Consider the following 26,442-nt stretch of genomic DNA (forward strand, 5'->3'; position numbering starts at 1 on the left):
CTGAGGCTGCTCAAATTGTAATCTTTTTTCTTTCTTAGAAAATGAGGAGGAAAGAGGCCAATGTGAGTCTCAAACATAACAGGAAGGATGGGTTAGGCATGGAAGGAATTGTTTAAGAACATGTGATCTCAGCAGCATATTTTGCAACCAAATATTTTTAATTACTGCAGCCTAAAAAACTTAGATTTTTTTCCCCTTGCTTTACATGGTAGATAACATGGCTCCTACAATTTCTATTTACTCTTTGTGTAGTGCAGCTGGCCTGTCTTCACTACTTGCATCTTACTCATTCCTAGCTAAGGTTAATACAACTGCAGTAGAGGTAGCAAGAGTTGGAGGAGTCTGGGTAAAGGACTTTACGTGTACGTATATCTATATAGATATAAATCAATCTTGTGTAGCTTAGGCAAGCAGAGGAACAGAAGATTAAAAACTGAAATGAGCCCTGCCCATGAGTAGCACCCACTCTAATTCTAGATCCACTAGATCTGCATAATGTTTCCAACTTAAAAGTTCAGGCAGAACAAATACATGATACACTTTACTTTGTTCAAAAGACTTTGTATCGTGTTGAAACAGTTCCCACCTATAAAAGCAATATTCAGTTCAATTGATAATTCATATTTTGACACTTCAGAAGTATTGTATAAAGTAATGGCTGATGTTTTCAAGAAGAATGGAATACCCATTACTTTCCTTCACCTTAATGTGGTAAGAATCCAGTTCTGCTGCTTGATGCTATTAGATGCCTTAATACATTAAATTGTGAAAGCAAACTGCGTTGACTTACTAGTATAAATTTTTGGTTAAACAAAGCAAATACATTCTTCCCAGTTAAAAGCAGAACAGGCTATTGATACTGATAGCAATTACATACACAACCTATACTATGCATGTGTATTTAGCATGGACTATCTAGCTGCAATGAAAATCACGTATATAAGAGAACAATGTCTCAGCAACCAAAGTAACAGCTGATTTTTTTAATGTGGAAGCAGGTTTTTATAAGATCTAATAGGAAAAGCAAGGAAAATTGCTACCCACTAACCTGTGCAACTCACGATAGTCCATATTTTAGTCCATGGCATTGGCCCTGCTTGTCCCACAGAAAAGCTGAGATCTCCTCAGTAGCTGTTTAGAATTGTTGACCCTACTTCTGTTTGTGGATTATGCAGATTGGCCTGTGCCACTCCCCACAATGCCAGATTCCAAACAAAATATTGATGACAGCCTTATTATATGACCATAAATATGAAATCTACCTATATATATGTATATGAAGAGTATTCAGCATAAGCTTCCAGAGGCGACTGTTTCCTTGGTGCTTGCTCTGGATAGGTAGGACTTGCATCTTTCCTTGTTTTCAGCATCAATAATGGTGCATGTGCCTTGCAAAGCCTCTGTATAGCTGTCAGTTCAATGAGGATGCACAGATATCCTGTCTGCAAAAGTCTAAGATACCTACAAATCAGTAACAAATGTCAGCTTTAAAAATGATGAACTTTTCAGATATGACTATTCAAACTATTCAGATATTGTTTGCTAAAATAGAACAGAGGTAAAATTCTCCATCTGAATTTCAGTTCTTTAACAACTTTTAGACCAACTCACAGAACTCTTGGACATCTAACTTGCTTTGTAATCTTCATTTACTTTAATATAGATTTTCAGATGTCAGAACAACTTGGCTCTGACTCTTTTTACATAGACAGTTTCAAGTTTAGTGATAGGTAAATGCATACTTGATACAGCTTTCAGTGGAGAATAACAACTTCTCAAGCTTATAAAAATTTTGATCTTGAGTTGTTTGGTGTAAACAAGAAATTGACCTTGAAATAAGTTATTTCAAGAATTAAATATAAAATTGCTCATATTTTTCCCAAGCTTGGCATACCCCAAAAAACATTATATTCCCTAATGCCAGAACTGATCTTTGGAACTGAAGGAAAAAGAAAAGTAGGAATAAAACAGTCAGTTAACTACTGTTACTTCAATCAACTGGTATTTGCTCTAATATGTATCCATTATTCTGTCCAGCATCCTAGTATCAGTGCTTGTGGACAGAAATTCCAAGAGGCTCTGTAGGAACTCCAAACACAGTACTGCTTGGAAAACAGTTACTAATAGGATTATGTAGAACATACTTTTTCATTCAATCTAAACAAAAGGCCAATAAGATGTCTATAAAAGGCTTCCTGCTTTGCATTTTTCTCTAACTCAGAATAAAGAGCTTGACTTTACCTGCAGGTGTACAATTGAACACTGATTCTGCCAGCTGAAAGAAATACTCTCCAAGAATTTCCTTATAGCTCATATGACTTGCATGAACAAGGCAGTGAGTAGCATCTTTGAAAAGCAGATCACTTTCACCATACTTCTGAGACTGAAATAGATGGAATTCAGAGTCCAGCTTGGTTCTCACAGATTCCTAAACAGAAAAGAAAATTGAAGAAGTTTCACAGCTTGGAATGTAAATAGCAAGGTTAAGTTGGTGAACCCTCACTATTGTAGCAGGATCTTGCAGGAAAAAAAAAAAAAAAAAAAAAAAGATACTACTTTCACCTAGCGCTGCCCTTATTTATAAAAAAAGTTTCTCTAAGTTTGGTATCTGCATCTTACTTCTCAGCAAAAGCACGATCACTTCAGAGCAGCAGCTGGTGCCAATGTTCGCCTTTAAAGAAAGAACCCAAATAATTATTTTCTTAATCTCTGACACACATTCTTATTTCTTTAATATTGGACCTGAAGGTGCTTTATGTATTTAGTATATAAAGCTTTTGATCTTTAAAGGGTTTTCAGAAGTTGTACACAACAAGTGATAACATGCTAGCTTTTTCCCCATCATCTGCCTTACCTGGGATTTCATTAGGAAGTCATAGATTTTGGTGACAGTGACTGGTCGAGTCATGACTGTGCTGGGAGGAATGGAGCCCAGGTTACAGCCTGCCCACTCTGTGACTGCAGCACGTGTTCCATCCGGACACAAGAGCTCAAAGTCACGAGCGGTATAACCTTTCGCCCAACCAGAGCTGTCCAGATCTGCAAAGAAGATCAAGTAAAAACAAATTCTTTTGAAAAACAGAAACTGGAGACAGTGTCAATCATCTCATGCAAAGTTTTAACAATTGAGAAGAAGTTTAGCGAATGTGTTCAAAAAGCGTGGCATACAACATAGACTTTTATTGGGAATGTAGAGGGAGCAGGCTGTATTTTTGCTGCAGAAATATGTCAGGAAACTTAAGCTGCACCTGTTTCAACCAGGAATTAGAGTCACAGCAAGGCATATGACAAGTTATTATGCCTCATCTTCATCTTCACTTGTAATAAGATCACTTCCTGAAAAACAATGTAATTCAGTCTGTGTGCCCTTTGTTTCCCCATACAAATTGCTCATTGCTGCGTGGCTTTCTGTGGACTTCCAGTTCCTGATACCTCTACTCAATTTTAGAATCTCCTCTCTCAGAATGGTCTCTCCCAGTTACTGAAACTGCTTAAATTGAAAACATACCGTATGCTTTATCAATCACACTGAATAAAATGGTGTTTCGTTTCCTCCTCACCTCTATGACAAAGGTAACACATGTTGGCTGCTCCTGAGAGAAGTTCAAGAAATCAAGAGATTGGGAGGATTTAAACTACAGTAACCAAAGCCATTTTCATTCACAAAATCTAACTGCTAGACGGTTGCAAACTGTTGGTATTTCTCACAGGAAGTTAAACCTTTCACAATGTGGTAAGAACTTTTTTTTTTTTTTTTTTTTTTTTTTTTTAGGAACTGTGAAAGGCAAAATAGTTTGCGGTGATTTTGCCTACTAAACTATCTGACTGTTTATTCCACAGGTGTCTGTGAAACAAACATGAAGTACTTGCAGTGCCATGATGAAGCCATAAAACATCTCAGTACAAATAGCCCATTGTACCTCCCTATTTGCCATTTTTATTCTTGAGACTTTTTGATTAAAACCAAAGATTTTGTGCACCATAGCTACCCATGAGAAAAGGATTGATGGGAAGAGTCTCTTGCTTTTTAAAGCATTGAGTTTTCCAAAAGCCAGCTCAATTTCCAAGGATGCTTTTCACCCCTCTGAGTTATGCGCTCAGTGATTCTTCATCTTTCCTCTCTAAAACTGAACAGTACCTGGATCTTGAGCTTACTAGAAGACACGCATGCAGGAAGGTTCTTGCAATTTTTCAGTCCCAAACACAGCTTTTTGAACCTAGATTAAACTTGTGAAAGCTGATCACCAGGAGTCATGTCATTGTGTGGGAATAAACTGGCACTAATGAACATTGTAAAATGAAGACAGAATAGCTGCATCTCACTCTCTATGTTCTGGAGTAGGTTAGAGTGTTCCAGAAAAGCTACATCTCCAAAGCTTTTTCCACTGGGATTGCCAACTAGGCACCTAGAGCAGAAAAAAACAAAATAAAATAAAAAAGTTAGAGTCAGCCATTACAAGATGACTGAGGCTTGGACAGTCAACTAAAGAAAAAAAAAAGGAGTATCTGGTAGTATCTTCTTTGTCTGAAGTTACATTTTGTTTACAAATAACTATATGCCTTCTTACTGGCAATATAAGCTAACTGACTGGGTACAGAGACAAGACAGTCTCTTTTATCCCTTAAAGCAGCTCCCAAAGCAAAGTTCTGGCATAGTATCTGTGCAGCCCCACCTGTGCCTCTGAATTCATTTAATTAAATGCATTACAGATATTCTGAGAGTGCTTTCACCTTTAAAATTCTTCTCAGCCCCTGTGTCCAACTATTTCACACTTTTTCTTCTAAATATCTCCAATCAATCTAATCACCTCCTCTACACTACACAGCTTCTTACCACATCACCTCTTCTCTCTGACCTTCTGAGCAGTTTTCATTCCTTCTCTTAGATGGCCTAGCACCAATACTCCAAGCCTAATATGTTTGGAAGCATTATCTTTGTCTGGAAATGGTTTTATGACTGCTTTAAATTACCAATCAGCAACACATCCCGTAGCAACTGTAACTAAAACAAAATACATACTAGCAAAAATTAATAGAGCCACCAGCTTAAAAATCCTCCAGAGAAAATAATCAGCAAAATAAGAAGCCAATTCTGGCTATTGCTCTTAAGCTGCATTTCTGACTCAGACAAAAAGGCTTACCTGAGTGCTCCCACATTGCCATAGTAACGCTCGTTGTGATTGGCAGCACATCTGCTAGATACTCTACCCCCTTCCACCTCGCTGTCTCCAATGCACACCTTGCACAGGTTCCCATCTGCTCCTGGCATGCAGCCTTTCCAAAAGTAGTTCTGATAAGCTGAGCAGAGAAAACCGAGGTAAGATTATGGCAAGGTATTCCTGGCAAAAAGACAGGAAGGGGATTCCATTCTAAGAGTTAGTGAGAAAAGGCCTAAACAGTGTGAAGAATCACATGCATTCTAAGAGGAGGAGCTGCTTCAACAGCTGAGCTTGTACCCTCTGAGACTGCAATCATCACTTTCTGGACAAATTAGTAATTTCTTTCTTGGGTGAGGGAAAAAAAACAAAATAATACAACTAAGTACCTCAGGAAAGCCAGATAAGCAGTGGGGAAGGGATTTTAACTAGATCATACAGTAGGTGGCAACATCTCTATTCATATCTTAACTCATGGAAGTGTTAATTAGCAACATGGAAGATAGCACTTTTTTCCTGTAACTTGAGGGACAGAGATGGGATACTATCGTCCTGCAGGTTTTGAGCACCCCCACTGGTATTCAAAGTAGAGCACAAGACAACAGGATCAAGGAGTAAGGTTATGGATTAAAAGCACAAGGAGACAAAGCGTTTCTGTTGTGACTGTATTTGATACTACTAAATTATTATGAGATAAACCCAATCCATCATTTATACATCCATAACACAGACCTGTTTGAGCTAGTTATTATTTAATCAAAGCACAGGGAGGGAGAGGGAGCAGGCTACTTGTTCCTGTTGCTATCATTCCACTATGCACAAAGACACTGATACCTCTATTATTTGTTGTGTATCTACATGCTAAGGAACATCACATGTGGTCTATGGGAAATTGCTACTGAAGCAAGAGTTTAATTCAAGAACAGAGCAGAGCAAAGACAAATATTTTCACTGACATGAAAGACTGAAGTTCTTCTCTACCCTCATGACCTCATCTCCATTTTACTCCCAAATCATGGGCTTCAGATTTCAATGGTCTAGTTGACAGATAACACAAAGCAGTCTTTACCAGAGTCAATGTCACACTTCTTAGTATCATTCTCCAGAGCTCCCACTGTGTATCTGGAAAGAAGTAACCATCCTCCAGGACTATACAGATGGCTGTGGCAGGACCGCCTTCCCCCAAGGTTGTGGATGTTAATCTGTTTGGCATTCTTCTTAGCTAGTGCTACAGCATAGACAGGTGACAGTGCTGTGAAACAATGACAATAACCAGTTACACCAAGGCAATGAAGTATCCTGAGCAAGCACAGCCTCCCTTTTCCCTCCCTCATCCTCCATCATGATATCTTCAGTTATGGTAGAGGATCTGCATTCTTTGCTCAGCCACAAAGCTGTTGTTCCAGCAGCCCTGCATTTTATGTAAACTTCCTATTGAACATACAGCAACTACTTTCCCAGACCAACATGCAAATACATGTAAGCCTTTTTCTTCTCAAAAATCTCCCTTTACCTTCATGTCTAAGACGAATTAGTTTCTGCATTTCCTCTGTGCTTGCAGCAGCTGGGGTACATCTCTCCCCTGGAGAGGCGAGACAACTTTAAGGATCTTGCAACAACTGCTGTCATTCGTATTACACAGCATCCCATTAGAAACCTTAATAATTTTGCTGTCCTTCTCTTGAGCCACATCAGCATTTTTAGCTCCCTTTATCAAAGGAGATATAATAACAACCAGGCCAAGTGCTAGAGCCAGTTAGTGGAAGAGCTGGGAAGAGTACTTGGGTGGCAATTCCCACATCCCTTCAGTCACTAAACATCGTATACTATGGCATTACAACCATATTTTATAGTGTTTTCTTGATTCCCTCCCTTCTTCCTAAGGACACATGAGAACTTACCATAACATTCTGCAGCTACAGGCACCAGTCCACACTTCCCTGCAATATAGACATGTGTTGCATCCAGGGTAACCGCATCAGCCTCACTACTCTGCCAACAGCATTATAGAAAATAACACAAACAGGATTTACAGGAGCTGTTGAAACCAGTTATTTCCCCACTGACAAGGAATTCTCTGCACAAATTCCCTCTCATTCCCATTAAAGTGCTTAGTATATAAGTTGTTTTTCTTTTTGTCCAGCTCAGACAAGGACAGATGCAAGCCCAGCCTTACCAGGTAGTCTGACCACAGGGAGCCTCCTACCTTGATCATTTCAATGCAGTGTGTCATGGAGGTTGCCTGGACACAAACCAATGGGTCAGATTTGACGCTCAGTGCCCAGTCCTCACATTTGCGAAGCTCAGCATTGCTGATGCAGCACCAGCGCACAACACTGTTGTCCAAAGAGCTCCCTGCATCGGAGGTAAGGAGCATAATGAGATTATGTTCATCCATGCACCTATCTGTTCTTCATTAAGGGCATGTTTGTCTTTATTCACTTGGGCCTAGCAGGGAGGGATAACATGGAGAAATAACTTTTTCTTTCCTTTCCTTAGCTATGGTCCTCAGGAAGGCTTCTCACCTTCATGGCCTAGTCCTTTAAGGAGAGCTACATAATCCAGACCAAGGACATAGGCAATCTCTAGCTGCTCCTCAAGAAGCTGCAGATGCTGGGTGGCATCCTGGAACAGCAGGTTCTTTCCCCCATAGGGTGCTGAAGTGAAGAGTTCAAACCTGGCTCTTTCCTTTCCTTTTCGCCCAAAGAGGTGCTAGGAGAAGAACAATGCTTTAAATTGCAACAGATCTGCACATCCTTTCTGTGACAGGCAGTCTCATCATCCCAGCCCTCTGTACAAGTGGTTTATAACAAAGCACTCAGGGTTCTAACATCCATCACATTAGGACAAAGCCTGCAGATACCAAAGTAAGGGGAGAGTCCAAATCCTAATTACATGACCAGAGACTCATTTTTTGAGGAACAGTTGCTTTGTCTTCCCCATCTCAGCAATTGCAGTTTATTGGGTTGTGCTCAATGTCTCATGCCCTGGGAGGGCAAATGAGGGAGTGTGGCTAAGTGGGAAACTTTTGTGATGGAGATCAGTTCAGGAAAGGGGTGCAAGATATCTTGTGCTTTATGGTGGTAAAATGCAAGGTAGCTCTGCCCGGCTGACTGTATCATAAGAGAAGAATGCACCGAGAAGTGAACGGGGAACACTGCTACATATGGGAGGAGCAGTTAGGATGTGTGTTAGTAAGTGGGCTGAGAAAGGCATCTGAAAATCCCTCAGTAAAGAAGAGATTTTTTACTCTTGCTGTCTGCCAGAGTCCACATGACAGCATAAAATGTGCTTACTGGTTTGTATTATTCACTGACTGTTGGACTATTTTAAAGACAGAATGGCTTTCTAAATTCTTTAACTGTTATGTGTTTCATGTTCAGCTCCAAATACATTCCTGGATGTCATAGTAACAGATGTTATTTATAAGTTGAGAGAGACAGAGAAACAAAGGTGACTCCTGAAGGTAAAAGTCTTCTTCAGCTATGTAAAAATTCACCGAAGTTCCAGGGTGGGATGAATGTCATTAGCCATTTTCCTGTTTGGTATTATGGCATCTTCCTTTTCTTTACTTATATATTCCCCACTTTCTACAGAAGAACACTTGGGAGAAAACTAAAACTTTCCTCCAGAAGCCAGTGCAAGATCCTTCCCCAAAACAATCAGTTTTTCGTGCTTTGTCCACAGTAACTATAGACTCCTTAAGAGAAAAGGCAAACTGTGTGGTGAATTCCATCTAAAGCCAGAAGAAAAGATCAAATCTAGCGATACACAATTATAATACCTACTCACTTGGATCATATTAAGAAATTTGTTGGTGATCTTCTGAAAGTTGTGTCGGGTGATGACGGCACGGCCAGGCCCCTGACCCAAGTTACATGTGCTATATTCACTTAGCTCAGCTGTGGTCCCATCAGGACATAAGAGTTCATATTCCTCTTGTTCTGTCTCTAAAACAACAGGACACTCATGAAATCTATGAAGTAAGACACAACTTGGCAGCAGTTCACAGAGATGGGAGTAAAATGTTTTTCAGAGGAGCTTCCTCAAGGTGTATGCAAGCAGCATAGTGTGCCAAGCACACTTGGAAAGGTCTCTGTTTGAAATGTTTTCTCTTACCAAACAGAGGGACCACAGCTGCTGTTACTCCTAAATACTTGTTAGGCTATACTCATGTAAATATGTTTGTTTAGAAACACTCACCTGCATCTACCACTGACAACTACCTTCAAAAATATTGATACAAAGCTTGGCTGGGTTAAAAAGAATATGAATATGAGAACTGTCCATTCTAGAAGCATATACACTGAATTTTAAAAGGAATCCTAACAGTCAGGCAATATAAACATTGACAGCTGGTTCAGAGGCTTCAGGCTAAAGGAATCACCTGCATGAAAATGTCTGGCTACAGTCATAAGAATCTCCTATGAGCAATCACTTTTTAACTACTCTTTCCTTTTCTGTTTCCTTCTGATTTGCGTACAGAGATGAGAAATACCACTGAACTGCTTGCAGGGACTGAATTTTCCTCGGACATCCCTTAAACTCCAATGCAGGAAAGTGCACTGCCAAAGGCTAAAATGAGTCCAAGTTTTTAGGATTACCTGTGGCATTCATTATTGTTAAATGATCTAAAAAGGCAACATCTGCCACTCCATTCTTCAAGCACCTGCAGCAAGACAAATGCCATCCTATTAGCACATTACCTGGATTTTCCCTCCCACCAGTTCTTTTTCTTATTCAGTGCAAGTGGCACAGAGCTCACCTGAAGGCTCCTTCAGAGTCATAGAAGGGTTCATTGCTGCTAGCCTCACAGAAGTGGTTCTTGTCTCTGACATAGGATTTTTGTCCTTGGCAAAGAACACAGAGTCGAGGAGCAGTAACACCAACCCCAGGGATGCAACTTGCATTGAAATACTCACTGATTACTACAGACATAAGGGAAAAAATGGTCAAATGGGGGGGAAAAAAAGAAGAAGAAGAAAGAAAAGGGGATAAACTTACTGTGTATAATTAATCCTTATGCTGCTTTAAAAAAATAATTAATCTTCAGCAATGTAGCCTAAATGTCAAACTTGAAACACTCTCTGGAAAAAGATAGGTCAAATTCTGCTTAGGTTAAAACCATCTTTTGGTTGGCTAGATGTTACACATCTTTGTTCCCTGTTGCACACAGAACACACATTTCCTTTTGCTTTTGGTAACAATGCTGCTCGGAGAGATCACTGGAAAAGTCCTGAAGAGAGCTAAGAGCCAATATCAAAGACACTCCAAAAGGATATCTCATTCACAAAGCCCTTCAATTTCCAGATATCTCAGTCCTTGCTGCATCTGCATTCACTTCACTCAGTTTCGCGGAGGGCAGAGACACAGACCTATGGCTCTTATCACCCACCTTGGCTCAGAGGTTCTGCCTCATCCCAAGAAAATTCATTTCTAGCCAGGAGAAAGCCAAGTGGAATATTCCAGCCTGATGTCCACCTGGCTCCATTGTGGCAGCTGCGCGCACCTCTTAATCTCTGGATATTCAAAGTTCCTCGTTTGGCAACGGCCACAGCAAACACACAATTTCCTGTAATAGGACAAAATATATAACAGAAATAACTAAATGCAAATTATGCAACTTTCACTTGTGCACAGGAGTTCAAGTACCTCTTTGAACATAGCTATAGAAAAAAAAATTCTCAGGCATATGAAATATTGGAATTCATAGAAGGGAAATTCATTATGTCCTGGCTATGTAGCATCTTGCCAAATTGAGCAATGCAAGCAATGTGCAAAGCAAAAAATATAAAAATTTGGTGGAAAAGGCTTACAAAACCATCAAGCTTTATCCATTCAAAACCAGTGCAGACTTGTTCCTCAGGAATTTTGAACACAGGGTTTTAGGTATCATAACGAAAAGACTTCCTGTGTCTTATCCTCAGAGTATATTTACTAGCCTGAAACATATCAATTCCACTCTGATTTCATGATTTTTCAACTAAAACAAAATTCACTTCTGTTCTCCTACTATCATCCTATTGGTGTCTTCTATGCCCACCTGCTAATTCAGCTTCTGTCTCAGAGTCATGTCCCTCAAGTAATTTCTATCATATGTTTGATTTTGGTTCAGACTTTACTTACTTATTCTTGCCTTATAAGTCACTCATTGTACAGACAGCTCAGCTCCACAAGGAATGAAGAGGAATCCTAACATAACAAGATGTTCCTCTATATTTTCTTGTCTCTTTAGGGTGAGGAGGAGAGAATTAACTCATAACAGAAAGTAATCTTGTAAAGAACCACTAGAAAGCATTCAGTTACTCTCAGAAAGGCCACATAGTGAGAACCGACAAAGCTGAAAAAAAAATCACTACATATCAATTCATTTGCCACATCAGAAGTGTAACTTATTCTTCTGCTTTATGAACCTACCTTTCTCATAAATCTCCTTTGCCACTGCTGTCAAGCCATATAGCTTTACAGCAGAGTAAACATCTCCAGCATCCAAGGAGGCAGCATCTGCTTTATTCACCTTAAAAACGACAGTAAAACCCCCAGAACCAGTGTGGTTACAAGGAAACAATCAATCAGAGCAGCTTCAAGATCAGAGTTTCTGCCTGAGAAGTAGTAACCAGTGACTTTTACAAGTATCTGCTTTATTTGTAATAGAATCCTTGCTATTGAGCCACAGCGACATGTCAGCAATGAAGCATGAGTTACCTCTGCAAAATACCTGGTCTTTCCCAGTAACACCTTCCCATCTTTTCTTTGATCCTTCCGTTCCCAAGATACATTTCTGACACCAATGAAGAAAAAAGACAGCCTTCCCCTCCACACACACACCAGAACTAAACCCTTCTCAAATTTGTCCTGGCTGTAATCTTTCCATACTCATACAGATAATGGAACTGAAGTCTAATAACAAGGATCACAAGACTGAATGAAAACATGAACTAAATTATTTCCTGAACCAAAAAGAAAGGTTTTCTTTGTTTTGTTTTCTAGGTCATATCTGGATTCATTGAAGGTAACTGGTACTGAATGAGTATGGAAACTGAAATTCTTTATCCCAGTAAAGTTTTAAGAATAGTAGTGGAACTATTCCACAGCAAACACTTGTCTTCTTTTTCACCACACAGATTTTTTCAAAGCATGTAGCATTATGAAGATGCCTTTTCAGAACTGATATAGAGCTTACACCTACAAGTCCCCAATGTCTAATTTTACCCAAATTAAGTATTTTTACTTAAAAAATGGGGAAAAAAAGTTTTGTCTTCTACTTCAGGAAAGATTGACAAGGTGTTAAAAACAGCATGGAAGAAAAGGAAGAGAAAGCATTAATTACATTTGGAGTAGGACTGAAACCCAAAAGGAAGCACAATGCTCTAAGAAGGTTTTCATTTATTAGTCTAGTTTTGTTCATTTACTTCCAAGCAGCACTCTACTTACTTCCTGGAGAATGTAAGGACATTAGCTGGAGTAAAATAGCACATCTACAACAGGAAATCTTACGGCTGATTTGAATTCTTGTCTCTCAGACTACCACGCACTTTGTCACAGGTGAGATATCATCATTTCAGTAGCATTTCATTCTCCTGTGGATTCCGTTTACAAGGCTCTTCTCCTACAAACGAGAGTCTGGACTCAAAATAAGTTTTGAATAACTCTGCAGACTCACCCTGATTTTATCAATGCAGTCATATGTGTTGTGAGCTCTGATACAAGAAATCCTTGTAAAGGAATTGATGGTAGCAAGGGGCAGCACAGCAGTAAGAGCTTTGGACAGTTCAGCACACTTCCTCTGTTCTAGGTCAGATAGGGTGCACCATCGGAACTTCTTCCCTGTAGGATCAAAATGTCAAGATTTGTAGAACTTAGTGAAGCAAAACTCAATTAAAGACCTCACAGAAAGGGAAAGTTGTTTTATTTAATTTTATTCAACTTCATAAGTAAGTTGTTTCTGCTCCCTCACACTCGTGTATTTACATATAGGCATCAAGACATGCCCAAGCAGTCTGTTCAGGATCACTTCTGTGCAACGTGGAGGATATGGAATATTTGCTGTTGAGTCTTTACTATGTCCCTTTGTTTCCTCTTGACTGGCAATTTTTAGATAAGCCTTTCACATCTTCTATGATTCTAAGGCAAGGTTGCTACCCAAAATGAGGAAACAGAGGCAAAGGCATCTTTATGGCTACAGTGTGTCTTCCTGTTGGGATAAAAGAAAGAGGAATGGCAGCTATAGTGTGGAGTAACCTTGTTATCATCTTCCTGTTATCAGACTGCAGGCTTTATGCTGATAAGCCATCTGTGATGTGGCTTTGTCAGAGCACAGACCTTCTGCTCATGATGTAAACAATACATTCCTCAGGGTTTACCAGTTTTATTGCTGTCAGGTTATCAGTACAGGCCATTGCTTTAACCTTTGCTCTACTGTTTCCTCTGGTGCTTTCACACCATTCATATGCTATCCATACCAATCACAATATTTCTCTTGCTCATAGAAGTGTGAAAAATTGAAGTCAGAAGAAATTCACAATTATATACTACTTATATGACAGAATGAACCTAATCCCTCAATCTAGAAGGTTAGGATCTGGGACAATTTGAAATTAAGACGGCAATTTAGTAATTCGGGCTTAGTACACGGTTTAAAACCAGGAATAAATTTCCTCAGCAACAGAAAGTAACTTCCTGGTCTTCTGTCAACATAGAGGTTTATCTTTCCTGATAACACCCTCCATGAAAGACAGAAAAGTATCTTTTAATGTTAAAGTTTTCCTGGAATAAATAAGTTTAATATTAAAATGTTAAAGTTCTTATTTCAAGCACAATGTCAGGCAGTAGAACTCCACTTGTTTTTACCTTAATTCAGAGAGATTCTTAAAAGAACCCATTGTGATTCTAGAGGCGAACAGCTTAAAATAAACATATTCATTTTGCCAGCACTAAAGAGTATGGAGTTCTCAGCTACTTAGGGGAAACAAGCCCTCACTGAATTGTGAAGGAACTTTTGTATTAATCTGCTTCAAGACTAACAAGGTCACTGTCTGCCGATGATCAAATAGAAAAAAAAATACAGGCAAATGGGAATCACAGGCACTGTCCTAGCAGCAACTACTTTGCATAGAAGCAAACAAAACCAAAGCATATGTTAGAGTTTGTGCCCTGGCAACCCATCCACAGGCCACCTTTCTCTTTCCCTCTCTGTATCAGCCTTACCTGAAGACAGCAAAGTGAAGATGATTAGGTCAATTATGATCGCTATCTTCATGATTACAGCAGTTACAGCAAGGATCCACTCTCTACCCTGACGTCCTGCCTTCTCATACCAGGAATTCCACAGCGATGACCAGAACTTCTGGAAGACAACAAAAAGGGGTCAGGCATCAGTAAGGATAAATCAGGATTAAAAGAAAACAAAAAACAAAGAATCTGTCAGAGGATGGTGTATCTTTGCATGCAACAGAGAAAGGCAGTGTTCTGTTCCTGCATACAGATGAAAAACACCAGTACATTGTCTGTTCTATTATGAATGCACATCTGACTGAAGCTAGGTTTTATCTGGATAATCTTCAATGTACAGCATAATCTATTATTGCACTTAGCTTTCCCACCACACAGTCCTTGATAATGGTTTATCTACCGTGTAATTAAAAAAAAAAAAAAAAAAAGGTAATCTTATGCCTCCCTAAGAATCCAGAACAGAACAGTGACTTTGTTAATTTTCTTGATGCTCTTCATTCCATTATGGCACAACAATCTCATCCAAACTGGTTTATTTTCATGTTTCCTAACACTTAGCCTAGAATATTACCTCTTAATTGCTCTAAACCACCCATGATTAACATCATTAATTCTATAGCACACAGAACAACAACAACAACAAAAAAGATATTTTAGCAGAAGTATGCATAGAGACTTGATCTGGTGATGTGTAAAGTTTGCTAATACGCTTTTATCTTCTTTCCTATTCAGGAAAGAATTGACTACTCCTGGCATCCTGAAGAAAGAAGGTCTATTTCATAATTAGGTTTTCCTTCTTCATCATACGGATTTACTTAGTACTTTCTCTGCTTCAGGTATTTTTGCCAATACTTTTCCCAAATTTCTACTGCTGCCTTACACACTCTTCCCAAATCATTCACAGTCCTTGTTCCACACTTGTTTCTTTTGCATCCATTTACATGGACTCCTTTTCTTATCTTTGCTGTTATCTTTCCCGCTAGTCTGGACACAAAATGAGATACATTTTTTACTCCTGGCTGGATTTCCCTAATAAACTTTCCCAAGTCCTAAGATCTCTGTTTTCTCATTTGCTAAGAGAACATCCGTGGCATTATCCTACCCTTCGACTTGGCTCATCTCCACAGCTCTAGCTGAGTTCAACACCGTTTGAGAATTACTTTTTTTTTCCTTAGTGGCTGCAGTCGATACAGCGTTTTGATACAATATGCTAGAAGTGACTCAAAAATAGTTAATGTCCACGTATTTACTTAGAATTCCACTAAGAAAGATTAGGTCAGGCCGGATCACTGATCAGTGAAGTTAATGCTAATTAAAATACACTATAAGGAGGTGCACTTCATTTAACTACATCTTAACCTCCGAATCACTCCCGAGTCACCCCTGGGGAAACTCGCCCGCCGGCCCTTCCTGCGGGGCGCCGGGAGACACGCAAGCTCGTGGCGATGCTTGCGGCGGGCTCGCAGCAGGGTCAGCGCCCGCGTCTCCGCGGCCGCGCTCCCCGAGCCGCCCAGCACCACCACCCGAGCGCAGGCCGCGCGGCCAGTGCTGCTGTTACCTGGGGGCTAAGTCTGGATCTCTGTTTGAAACTCAACTATTTAAGAATAAAAGGCTTTCAGGCATACACCTAAGGTATCGGCGATTCAAGGAGTAAGCTTTGGCTATTTAAACCGATATTAGGCTGCAATTTGTCCCTGGTGATGTGTGTGGGGGGAGCAGGTGACGTGAAGTTCTGACAGACTTCACGGAGTTTCTGTCAGGAAAACAAACATTAATCGCAGACGAAAAGCAGCGGTAGAGGGCAGGGGAGAGGCCAAGGCCCTGCAGCCCTGAGGAGCTGCACACACTGCAGCGGCACTTTGGGATTCTCTCCCTCCTGGTCCACCCTGCGCCACCGTCAGAAAAGGACAATTAAGCCGCTTGCAGTAATGAGGCTCCTACGAGGGTGGGACCCAAAGCGCCTTTACAAAACCCTCCGGGCTGCGGGCGAACGGGTAAAGGACCCGCGGGCAGGCCCAGCCGCTCCGCGCCAGCACCGCCCGGGCCCCCGCCGCCGCCGCCGCCGCCGCCGCCGCCCCGACACAGCCGCGCGCGCCGCGGGGAAGGCGCCCGCGGCTCCTCCTCAGCCCGGCCCCGGCCGCGCGGAGCCGCCCGGCCCCGCCGCGCTCCGCCCGCCGCCGGCCCCGCCCCGCCCCGCGCCCCTCTCCCGCCCTCCCGCGCGGGCCGCCACAGACGACGCGGCGGCGGCGGCGGCAACAACAAGATGGCGGCGGCCGTGGCGCGGCGCGGCGGGGCGGCGCTGCGGCGGAGCAGGTACGGGGCCGGGGCCGGGGCCGGGGCCCGGCGCTGCGCTGCGCTGCGCTGCGCTGCGCTGCGCTACCCCGCTGCCGGCGGAGCTGGGGGCCAAGCGACAGCCGCTGCCTGACAGCCGGGACCCACGGGCAGGGGGCGTGAGCAGGGGCCGGCGGCGGCGGCGGCGGCTCTGCCTCCCCCGGGCCGGGCCGGGCCGGGCCGGGGGTCGCAGCCCTCTCGCTGCGGCGCCCCCTCGCCCGTGTTTCCCTCTCAGGGGTAAAAATGTTCGTGTCTCGGGTGCTCTGGCCGTGTGCAGGGAGTCCTGCCCGCCTTCTCCCAGCTGGGAAGGGAAAATAAGGTTTTCTGCGTTTCCTTTTTTTTCCTTTTTTTTTCCCCCGAGGAAGGAAGGCGCGTGGTCTCGTGTAATTTCAGCTGAGTTTTGGGGCTCTCAGCTGACAGCGCTGGTGCGCGCTGTGGGGGTCGGCAGCCCCCTCGCACCGAGCTTATGCAATCCGCGGAGAGGAGCTCGGGCCGGGGCAGCGCCAGCGACGCCCGCGAGCGCCTTGGCAGGGCTTCAGGGATGATATTTCCCAAGTTTATATGTCTCGTAGCCGTGACATGATTAAAAATGATTTAAAAAGCTCTTTCTGTGACACAGCTCCAGCAGGTGCCGTGGGCCAGCGCTCCCCAGCACACCCGGCAAGGTCAGCCTGCCCCGAGCAGGGGTGACAGGACTGATGGGGAATTGCTTGGCCTTACTGCCTTTATCTCCTTTTAGGTGGTTTTCAGAGCACAGAGGATTTTGGTTTCCTGTGCTGGATGCTGAAAACAATTTTGATGCGAGTTTAGGGTCTGCAGTTAATTGTTGCGTCCTTGCTCTGTGGTAATCGATCTGCTGCGATACGAAGTTGTGGTGTGCGCTGCTGTACTGTGGCAACATGACAAGCACTGGAAGCAGTGGGGCTGTTCTTGTTCTGGCGGGGTGTCTTCCTAGTTTGCTGTGTAACAAGACTAATATATGTCTTCAGAATACTTATCTAAGTGATGCAGTACAGTGGAGGTTTCTGAGCTGTGAGATTTTAGGCTGCAGCTAAGTAGTTTTTTTTTTTCTTTCCTTCACTCTATTGGGTGCTAAAACTCTTCCAGCATATGGTCAATTATCGCAACTGGATTAGGTTATCATAATAATTCTTGAATCCCTTAGTAGTAGTCCATAGACTATTAGCCTACTGACAGGCAAGTGTTCCTTTTATTCCAGATGTTTCAGTATGTTTTAAAACAGGTCTTGTAATACAGCAAATGAGTATAGGTCTGGTGTATGACCTGAGTGGGTGAGTTCACCTCATTGTTCGTTGCAAAATTGCATCACATTGCTATGTAAAACATACAGGTTCGGCAGCAACGTAGAGATGCTTTTTCTGTCTTGTTAAGGAAATAATATCCTGGGAGGTGATGCAGTAGAGTGGCACGTTTGGCATCTGGTTAGGGGAATCCACATTCAGGGGAGGGACTGTCTCATCATATTTGGGTGTAATATATTAGTTTTAATAGTGATCATGGAGCGAAATATTTTTGACATGACGTTACAGGGATAAGTAAAAACTATAGTTGTTTGTCCTTGACTTGCATATTAAACCATTGTTAGCAAGTGTTGACTATCATTATGTGATTTCTGGACAAAAAAATCCACTATAGACATTCTCTCCATTATTAAAAAGTCTATATGTAACTCAGTAGATGTCTGAAATTCATTCTTTAAAATTTTTGAGAATTATAAACATTTCCTGTAATTACATCAGTCTAAATGATGTAATAGCTTGCAAGGAAATGCAGTATTACTCTGTTCAGTATGTGTTAGATCAAGAGCATAGAGAAGGCCTGAGGACCAAGCGAAGACAAGTGAGTTGTTGCATTTGCATCGCCAGGATGAGTGGGTTGTGCAAAGACCTGCCAGACCTTGTTCCTCGCAAGGTAGTAAGCTCGTTTGTGTGAGAACACTGCCCCTCTCCTGTTGTGGTTTGGATCTGTGATCCTATCTAGTAACAGTCTGCAGTGGTGCCAGGCCATCTTCGTACTTGTCTAAGCAGTTTTATTAACAAACTTGGAACAAGAATCATTCTTCTACAATCAGATGAAATCTCTTCAGATTTATTAGAAACATGAAACATATTAAATATATTTTTGATATTAAATATATCAAAAATCCTGGTTGAAATTTTTTCCAGTGTTGGCCAGTTATGAGCTTTATTTTTTGTGTTTTCGGAGTGGGAGAACCACTGACATTACAATTCACTATTGTAAAAAAAGTGGTAAGACAAGTTTCAGAACTCTAGAAAGAGCTTCTGTGCCCGGCAGCTTTTCTAGTTTTCCAGCTATACCAGTTGGTCTAATAAATGATAATACTTCTTCATACCATCTGTATCTTTTCTGTGTACCTACCTTCCCACCAAGCTGGTAAGGAAAGAGATGCATGAACACAATTCATGAGTGTCTCTTAAAACAGTAGCTGTTGAAGGAATGCCCTTAATGACATTTGTATGGGAGCCTGCTGGAGAAGAAATAGTCCCAAATGCTAAACAACATCATTACAAAATTAACCACTATGTTTGCAAGCAGGGTTTGTTTTGATTAGGATGACTAAACTCGCCTTTGTCCACTAAAAGCATTATATTTGGATGGAGGTAAATGCATATTAGCCATGTTGTTGCAGAAGATAATGCTGATGTTTGTGCTACGTGCCTTCTCTATAAGTAGAGAAATCTTGCTTTAAAAATTCTAGTTTATCCCAGCAAAATGCAAGTAATGTGCTTGCTTTAGAAGGTGTAATTCTCATGCTGATGGATAAAAACTGGTTTGTGTTAAATTGCAGGTAGCTCTAGAGAATATCAACTCTCATTAGCTCTAGAGTCACTTATTAAAAAAAAAAAAAAAAAAAAAAAAAACTCCCCCAGACCCCCAGATTATTGAACATGTAGGCCTGAGCAGCGTATGAAATAGAATAAAACCTTAACTTGTTTCCTCACTCTTCTTGTAAGACTCAGGTTATATTCACAATCATAATTATATTAGAACTTGTAATAGCCTGAGATATGGTACATAATTTCATCAGTATGCAGTACCAAAAAGGATGCTGTTGAGATCAGCACACACACAATACCATCCAAGTATCACTGTTCTGATAGAATTATCTTCGAGGAACATGTGTCAATATTTTGATAAGAAAATGAAAAGATAAAATGGATGAAGCCTTAAAAAAATCTAGTATTTGCAGGAATAATTGCATTGACAGATTTTGGAATAGGCTAGATGGGAAAGATTCTGTAGGAATTTTATGACTTTAAGGAGACTTTTCTGTGTTAATCGGCTGCTGAGAATAAGATTACCTCACTATGTTGAACTGTTTAGATTTGTATTATAAAATATCTGTACTTAGGCAACCATTTCTTGTGTGTTATATTTGCAGTTTGCTGACTAACTGTAACTTCCTTATACCTGGGAGCCTGTGTATTAGAACTCAAGTTCTGTGGAAAGAGCCACCTTCTAGGACCTTTTTCAGTGGTAAGTGAAGAAAGGCTCTTGCCTATCTGGTGTTTTTAAATTAAGGGTTGCGGTAAATCTGTAAGTGCAAAAGCTCAAAATTAAACAAATTCCTGGTCACATATGGATGAATATGAAATCCTTCAGATTAAAGGAGATGGAGTTGGGTGTCTAGAGACCTGTTCAATTCCTGGCATTTCCATAGATGTATGCTTGCAAATGTTGCTTTACTTCCTTGGTGTTCTGTTTTCCAGGCAGTAAAAGAATTGTATTTATCTATCTCATAAGATTCGTTATGAGATGTTATTTATTGCCTGTCAACTGTTCTGGAATATCTGAATAGCAAGTTGTAGCAGCAACAACAAGAGAAATTATTTGTTCAAACAACAGGAGTATTTAAGACTGGCTAAAAGCTTCCTCTCCTTCCTTTTGAAGTGCCACCAATTCCACAATGATTTTATAGATATGGGGAGCCTTGCACACAAACTTTGAGAATAGTTTGGGAGTACTTTTTCTTGGCTAAAACTGGAAAGGTGGAGTAGATCTCGTCTGGAGGAATATCAGCCCCCAAACTAGGAATATCTCTGTTAAACAAGCACGTGTCCTGTTAAGCTCTATCTTGTGAGTTTTCTTCCTCATTATCTTTATTCTCTCTGTCTGCATTGTAGCTGTGCTTGTTTCTGTCACAAAAAAAAGTTGGCTTCTGTGGCTTGCTTTGTTGTATTGAGATCTGCCACCTTAATGGTCTGTCTTAATGTGTCCCCTTTGAGGATATTTGCCTTTTTTTCAAGTCTCCTTGATCCTTTGACACTTGTCCTGTTCACTGAGATTATCGCTTCTGAGGAAACCTGTCTAGCAGGCCCAGCAGAATAGGAGCTAGGATAATAAAGTAATGGCTGCTACATTGCCTGTCTGTCTCTGTTTTTTTCTTGATAAAGGAAATTTATATAGGTCATGTTTACATCTTCTGCGCAAAACTTGTTTTTTGACAAGTGTGCTATTTAAATAACTTAATATGTACAAACATTACAAGAGCCAAGCAGCTCCACATCCTTCAGACATGCCTCTTGGATGTAATTACAGTATAAATGCACCTTTCTTGCTTCACCAGTGTGCCAACATGAACATGATACAAGTTTTCCCTTGCAGGCATTTTTGTTAAACTCTTAATAACATACTGTAAACTCGAAGTTAGTCATGTCACAATTGTGTCACTTCAGAGGTAAGCAGTATGAAAAATGAGCCATTGCCCCATACTGCCTAGTTTTAGCAGCTGGAGAAAGTAGAATATTATGTAAACTGAATTTAATCAGATAGACTATGATCTCAGTGCTTAGAGCAATCCTAGTAACACGTGCTAGGTGGGGAAAAACATATATATAGAAGCCCCAATACCTGTAGTTTTTAAACTTTTCTAAACACCTAAATTTTTTTCTAGTAATTATGATCTTAGTATAGCAAATTAAACCCAAGGTCAATGGGCTTTAATTTCCCTAATTACCTTCTGTGGATCGTATAGTTGTCTGAGGAGCCTATGTTTGAAAATCTCTCTGCTTTAGAGAGTGCATTTTAGCAGATACATTCATGTTAGGACAGTTTTATCTAAAAAAACACTTTAATGGACTGGCTCTGCTGAGCCAATATTCCATGTACTTTACATACACATTACATCAGTCACTTAGAAACTTTTCACTCAAGCTCTTTTTCTGTCCTTGAAGGTATATATGTTCATATTGAGCAAACTGAATTTTTGCTCCCATAAACTGGATTTTGAAAGGCAAGTCCAGGTGTGAGCTGTGCAGAAGGCTGTGTCAGATTATTAAGAGGTTTCTGCACTGTATCTTAAGTAGGGGTCAGAATGGAAATCTTTTAAGTCACTTTTCTATTCTAGATGTTCACAGAAGGGAAAAGGTATGTGGTAGTACTTGCATTTGATGTGCTATTAAGGCCTATAGAGTTATATGCTATAATGTGCTGTTTTAGTACTGGGACAGTGTATGTCCGGATCTGTCATTGGCAGTGTTTTCCATCAACTGTTTTACTTTCCTGATGGTCAGAAGACTTCACAGTAATTAAGTCAATGTAATACTATAAATAAACCATCACAGCAACTCTAAAACAGCATGTACTGTCAAACTGAACTCCTTTCAGAAAAATTACCCTTTAGTCTTACAGTTATGACTCTGTTTTGTAATGCAGCTTCCTTTTTTGAGGATGAAGTCATGGGAGTTTTGCTTTTTAGACTCTTTATCTTCCTGCCCTGTTGTGTTGTTGAAGCACGTGAGAATTCCACAAATCAAACATCATGGTAGGGGCTAAATCATTCATAATGCATAGGATCCTCTTGATGCCAATGTCTTTGCTCTAAACCACATCGTCTTTTTAACTTATAAAAATTGTTCTTACAGATGTTCTAAGAAGTTTTCAAAAGTCTGCTACTAAGAATGTTTTACTTTCTACAAACGGCAAATCTCAGAGTATGTCTTTTGGTAATCACTGTACGGTTAGACAAAATCATGAAGTCACGTATGTCAGTAAATTGAAACGGGCTGGGTAACAGGAGTCTTTTACATGAATTTAATGGTTATCATATTCTGCAACTTTTAAAAAATATTTTGGTGTGCTTGAGTATTCCTAGCAGGTGGGCATGTCCAAGAATCAAGTAAGGCACGCTTGTCTCTGGCTCTTTCTGGACAGATATTTTGAAGGTGGTGTGTGAAGGAATTTGTGTGGACATCGTCTGAGAGACTTTAATAATAGCATAGCCATGCAAAATGGGCCTGATAGCTAAAACGGTATCTGTTATCAACATGAAAACTGATGAAATAATCTTGTGTGTTAGGCTATGAAGTGACTGATTCAGTAAGGAGACATCAAACTAATTCCTAACAGATAATGAGGAAATAGTAGAATGAGGAAACAATAGATGGGAATTTGTTGAAAACTTTGACTGTCTTACCTGATTCACCACGAGACGTCTGTGGAAGTCCGACTTCAGCAGTGGCCTGCAAGAAAGGAAAGGTCTAAATATCCTCATGTATTTCTGTCTGTACCTGTAATTTTAATAGATCAGGAAATCAAACTAGGATTACATGAAATGTTTAAGACTTGCTGGTGTGTTTAATATGATGCTTGTACTTGGAGTTATTCTAGTTGGGCAATGCTGTGGAGAGTGTGTATTACTGTTTGGTTTTTAGTAAGTATTTGTTGATAAAATTCCAACAAATGTGTGTGTTGTCGTATCAATATAAGAACTGCATATGGTTTTCAGAAAACAAACTAATTGTTATATCAACTTCTGCTTTGTTTAGATAGGTTATATATAGACCAATAACATAATCAAATCTCTGTACAGATGAGTTTTTTATTTTTTTACTGTTAAGTCTTTTACATCAGTCTAAAGAGTCTGTTTCTGGTTATTTTTATAAAATTGAATGAATTAGTAATACCAATTTATAAATCTAGTATAGTTACCAATATTGCTATGCAAAAAGGATTTGGATAATTAAGTTCTTCGGAGGCAAATGTCTTTTCTCTGACTACTGAATGAAAAATGACCTAAGTTACCCTTTTATTGTGCAACCAGTGCATGAATTTTTTGCAGTCCTGTCTCCTTTCTTTAAGCTTTTCACTGATTGAAAAAAAGTGGATTGAAACTTTATTGATTTGAGGATAGGAGTCCCCAGAAGGATTGATTAAATAATTGACTGATAATTAACAATGTAATTATTTGTAATATGATTCTGATTTAGGTTTAAATCTAGATGATTTGCAAAGGGTGTCATTAGGAAGAGAAAATAACTCTCCTTTAGTTTTATCTCAACCTCTCTTATCTCAGCAACTGCTGTTAAGAATTCGTATCCTTTTCTAGAAGACATTCTTAATTTGGTCAGAGTAACAAAACAATACTTGCACCATTACATCTCATTGAGTAGACTAGAGGATGCCTCAATTTACGCAGTTTGCTTTCTCATCCTGCACTGCTGTATTGTTTCTGAGGGAATGAGTCTCTTTCACTTGCTGCAAAGAAGGTAACTTGTACTTTTTGTTTGCTGAATATCCTTGAAGGTTAAGGGAGATCTGAAACAGGTTTGCTTTATCTGTAAGGAGTTCAAATCTATGGTTCAAAGTCCATAAAAATGTTATTAGTATGTTAAAAGTCCAAAGTGTTTTCCTCCTGTCCTGGACTTGTTTCTGTTGGCTCATCTGCAAAAGACATGAGCTTTCCTCGCATTCTCATGCTGCTTGCCAGAGAGCTGCAGTAGTCTTTCTATCATCAAAGAACATAATGTTCAGTTGAAAGCTGAACAGTGCCAGCTGCATGAATACAATATTATTGCCAAAATCAGTAAATAATCTTTTTGTCTTGGATTTTTAAAACTTGTTATGTGAATTTTATCTGTGTCTGAAAGGTGTGGAGTTTTGTGCCTGAAAGGCACAAAAATAGCTAAGTAATAGCATGTTGAATGTCTTTGCTGATCATGTTTTGGATACCTGTTACAGAAGCGCTGTTGCACTGGTACAGGAGATGGGAGGAGGGGGTGACCATTCTTCACATCATTTATTGACAGGTTAAATTGTATGTGTTTGCTGTGCCTTGTGGAACACAAAATGATTCTCTTGCACAGAGAGAGAAATGTTCGCATAGGTGTAATCAGTAGAAGCTTTTGAAGTGGAAAACTCCTCTCCCTAGTTACAAACCAAAAAGAGCTGTTTGCAGAGAGGGTTTTGGTTTGAGAATTTGCTCAGCTCTGGTGAAACTGCAGAGCGGCTTTGCTGACTTTGGACCAAAGATTTGGTGGAAAGGGAACTAAAGGCTTTAGGGCTAAAGTGTATTGTTTGTCTGAGTACAGACACTTCTGTTGTGATAGTGATGCAGTTGTCTATGCATGTCCAAGAGGAAAGGTTATAGAGTCTTTGTAAATTTAAAATAAATAAAACACTATAAAAATTCAGCTGGTCTAAATTATCCCTGTCTGTTATTGAGAGTTGTCCTTTAGGTAGAGCATTTTCCAGAATCTAACTATAATTTTAGTAATTTTCCAAAAAATAAAATTCCTTTCCCAGTGAGAATAAAGCTGTCTTCACATAACACTGTACTTTATGATGATTAAAGTATATTTTAAAGTCCATATATAGAAGAAATGAGCAAAAATAGTATTTTGATAAAATGTGTGCAAGAATTACTTTTATTGGGCATCTTTTTTGCTGCATTATGGAGGAAGAATAGCTGAATGCATCTAATTATGCTATTACTTAGAATTAAATTGCTAAGCAATTATTTGCTAAGATTTCCAAACAGATGTTCATTGTGTTTACAGGTGCCTAGAAACAGATTTGGTATTTTACAAATTAAGTAGGTTCATTTTTGCTGCCGCTGTTAAGGTGTTTTTTTGTAATCAAGTCCTAAACTGGACATTGATGGAAGGAGATGTTGTCCATTGTTTTTCATTCCCGATCATTTGTGTTAATAATTGCTGTGGAAACAACACCAATTAGTATCCAAGAATGAATCCCTTTGGGCAGCATTTTCTCTAGTCAGTAGTGACTTACGTCCATGGCTGAGAACCTTGAGATTGACTGTAATGCAGATATAAGAAATACATTCTATACTTAGGCAACCCATTAAACCTGAATGTATCTTTCTTCGCTGAAGATTTTGGAAGGAAGATGCTTTCCACTGTGATACCCTTTGTGGCTGGCCTGTTGCTTAGTAACAGTACAGCATACATGTATTTCCCATACCGTATGCAAAGCCTGTGTTAAGCAAGAGGAGCTTGGTAATGCTCAGTATGGAATAGGCGCAATAATAGTTAAATATAGTATATTTTTCCATATAATGACCTTTAATGCAGCAGAAATGTGTCTCCAGCCTGTTTACCAAATGTGTATTAAAGCAAGTTATTTTTTCCCTTCCTCTTCTAGTTAGCTGTACAGTTTGGGGATTCCCCAACTATAATGATTGAGAAGCATGACACTATACAGTGCTAGAGTTGTTTCCTATAAACTGATTATTCTATATAGTAGCTATGTAGAAAATCTCATAGTTGGGAAGTATGGTAAAAATCCAGAGGCAAAGACATGAGAGCTATGAAACCCAGTTGTGCGGTGCATTCAGGCAGCTCATTTGTCTATTGTGTAGCGGGAAGAATGTTGGAGGGATGTGGAGGGAGAGGGGGAAGAGGTTAAGAACACGTAAGGATAGTTAGGGCTCATCAGCTGGGTC

At 40.2% G+C, this 26,442-nt stretch overlaps 2 protein-coding genes across 2 annotated transcripts in view; one reads left to right on the forward strand and one right to left on the reverse strand.

Annotated features, from left to right (window-relative positions):
• Positions 1-266: 266 nt before the first annotated feature.
• On the reverse strand, positions 267-14,446 carry LOC134148260 (saxiphilin-like). The gene is made up of 17 exons (XM_062590183.1): positions 14,364-14,446; positions 12,820-12,983; positions 11,574-11,673; positions 10,552-10,728; positions 9,922-10,084; positions 9,761-9,825; positions 8,949-9,106; positions 7,682-7,868; positions 7,363-7,511; positions 7,058-7,148; positions 6,670-6,738; positions 6,226-6,408; positions 5,142-5,298; positions 4,324-4,406; positions 2,855-3,039; positions 2,242-2,428; positions 267-1,461 (listed from the first exon to the last, which is right to left on the reverse strand). The coding sequence occupies exons 1-17, from the start codon at positions 14,413-14,415 to the stop codon at positions 1,412-1,414; spliced, it is 2,220 nt and encodes a 739-aa protein (XP_062446167.1). The 5' UTR covers positions 14,416-14,446; the 3' UTR covers positions 267-1,411.
• Positions 14,447-16,636: 2,190 nt separating this feature from the next.
• The window catches only part of PISD (phosphatidylserine decarboxylase), a 30,562-nt gene continuing 20,756 nt past the window's right edge, over positions 16,637-26,442 (forward strand). The window contains exons 1-2 of the mRNA XM_062590445.1: positions 16,637-16,700; positions 20,143-20,237. Coding sequence (XP_062446429.1) covers positions 16,651-16,700; positions 20,143-20,237 — 145 coding nt within the window. The 5' untranslated portion in view covers positions 16,637-16,650. The remainder of the gene's footprint in view (positions 16,701-20,142; positions 20,238-26,442) is intronic.

Source organism: Rhea pennata, chromosome 17 (genome assembly GCF_028389875.1).
Source record: "Rhea pennata isolate bPtePen1 chromosome 17, bPtePen1.pri, whole genome shotgun sequence".
Classification (NCBI taxonomy): Eukaryota; Metazoa; Chordata; class Aves; order Rheiformes; family Rheidae; genus Rhea; species Rhea pennata.

Bases quoted from the DNA above. Each gene is read 5' to 3' on its own strand.
- LOC134148260 (XM_062590183.1), bottom strand. From the start codon at position 14,415: ATGAAGATAGCGATCATAATTGACCTAATCATCTTCACTTTGCTGTCT. The intron at 6,739-7,057 runs GTAAGTTCTCAT...TCGCCTCTCCAG, and splicing joins TGTAGCTGCAGAATGTTATG to GGGAGAGATGTACCCCAGCT. The intron at 5,299-6,225 runs GTAAAGACTGCT...TTCTCTGCTCAG, and splicing joins GAAGTGTGACATTGACTCTG to CTTATCAGAACTACTTTTGG.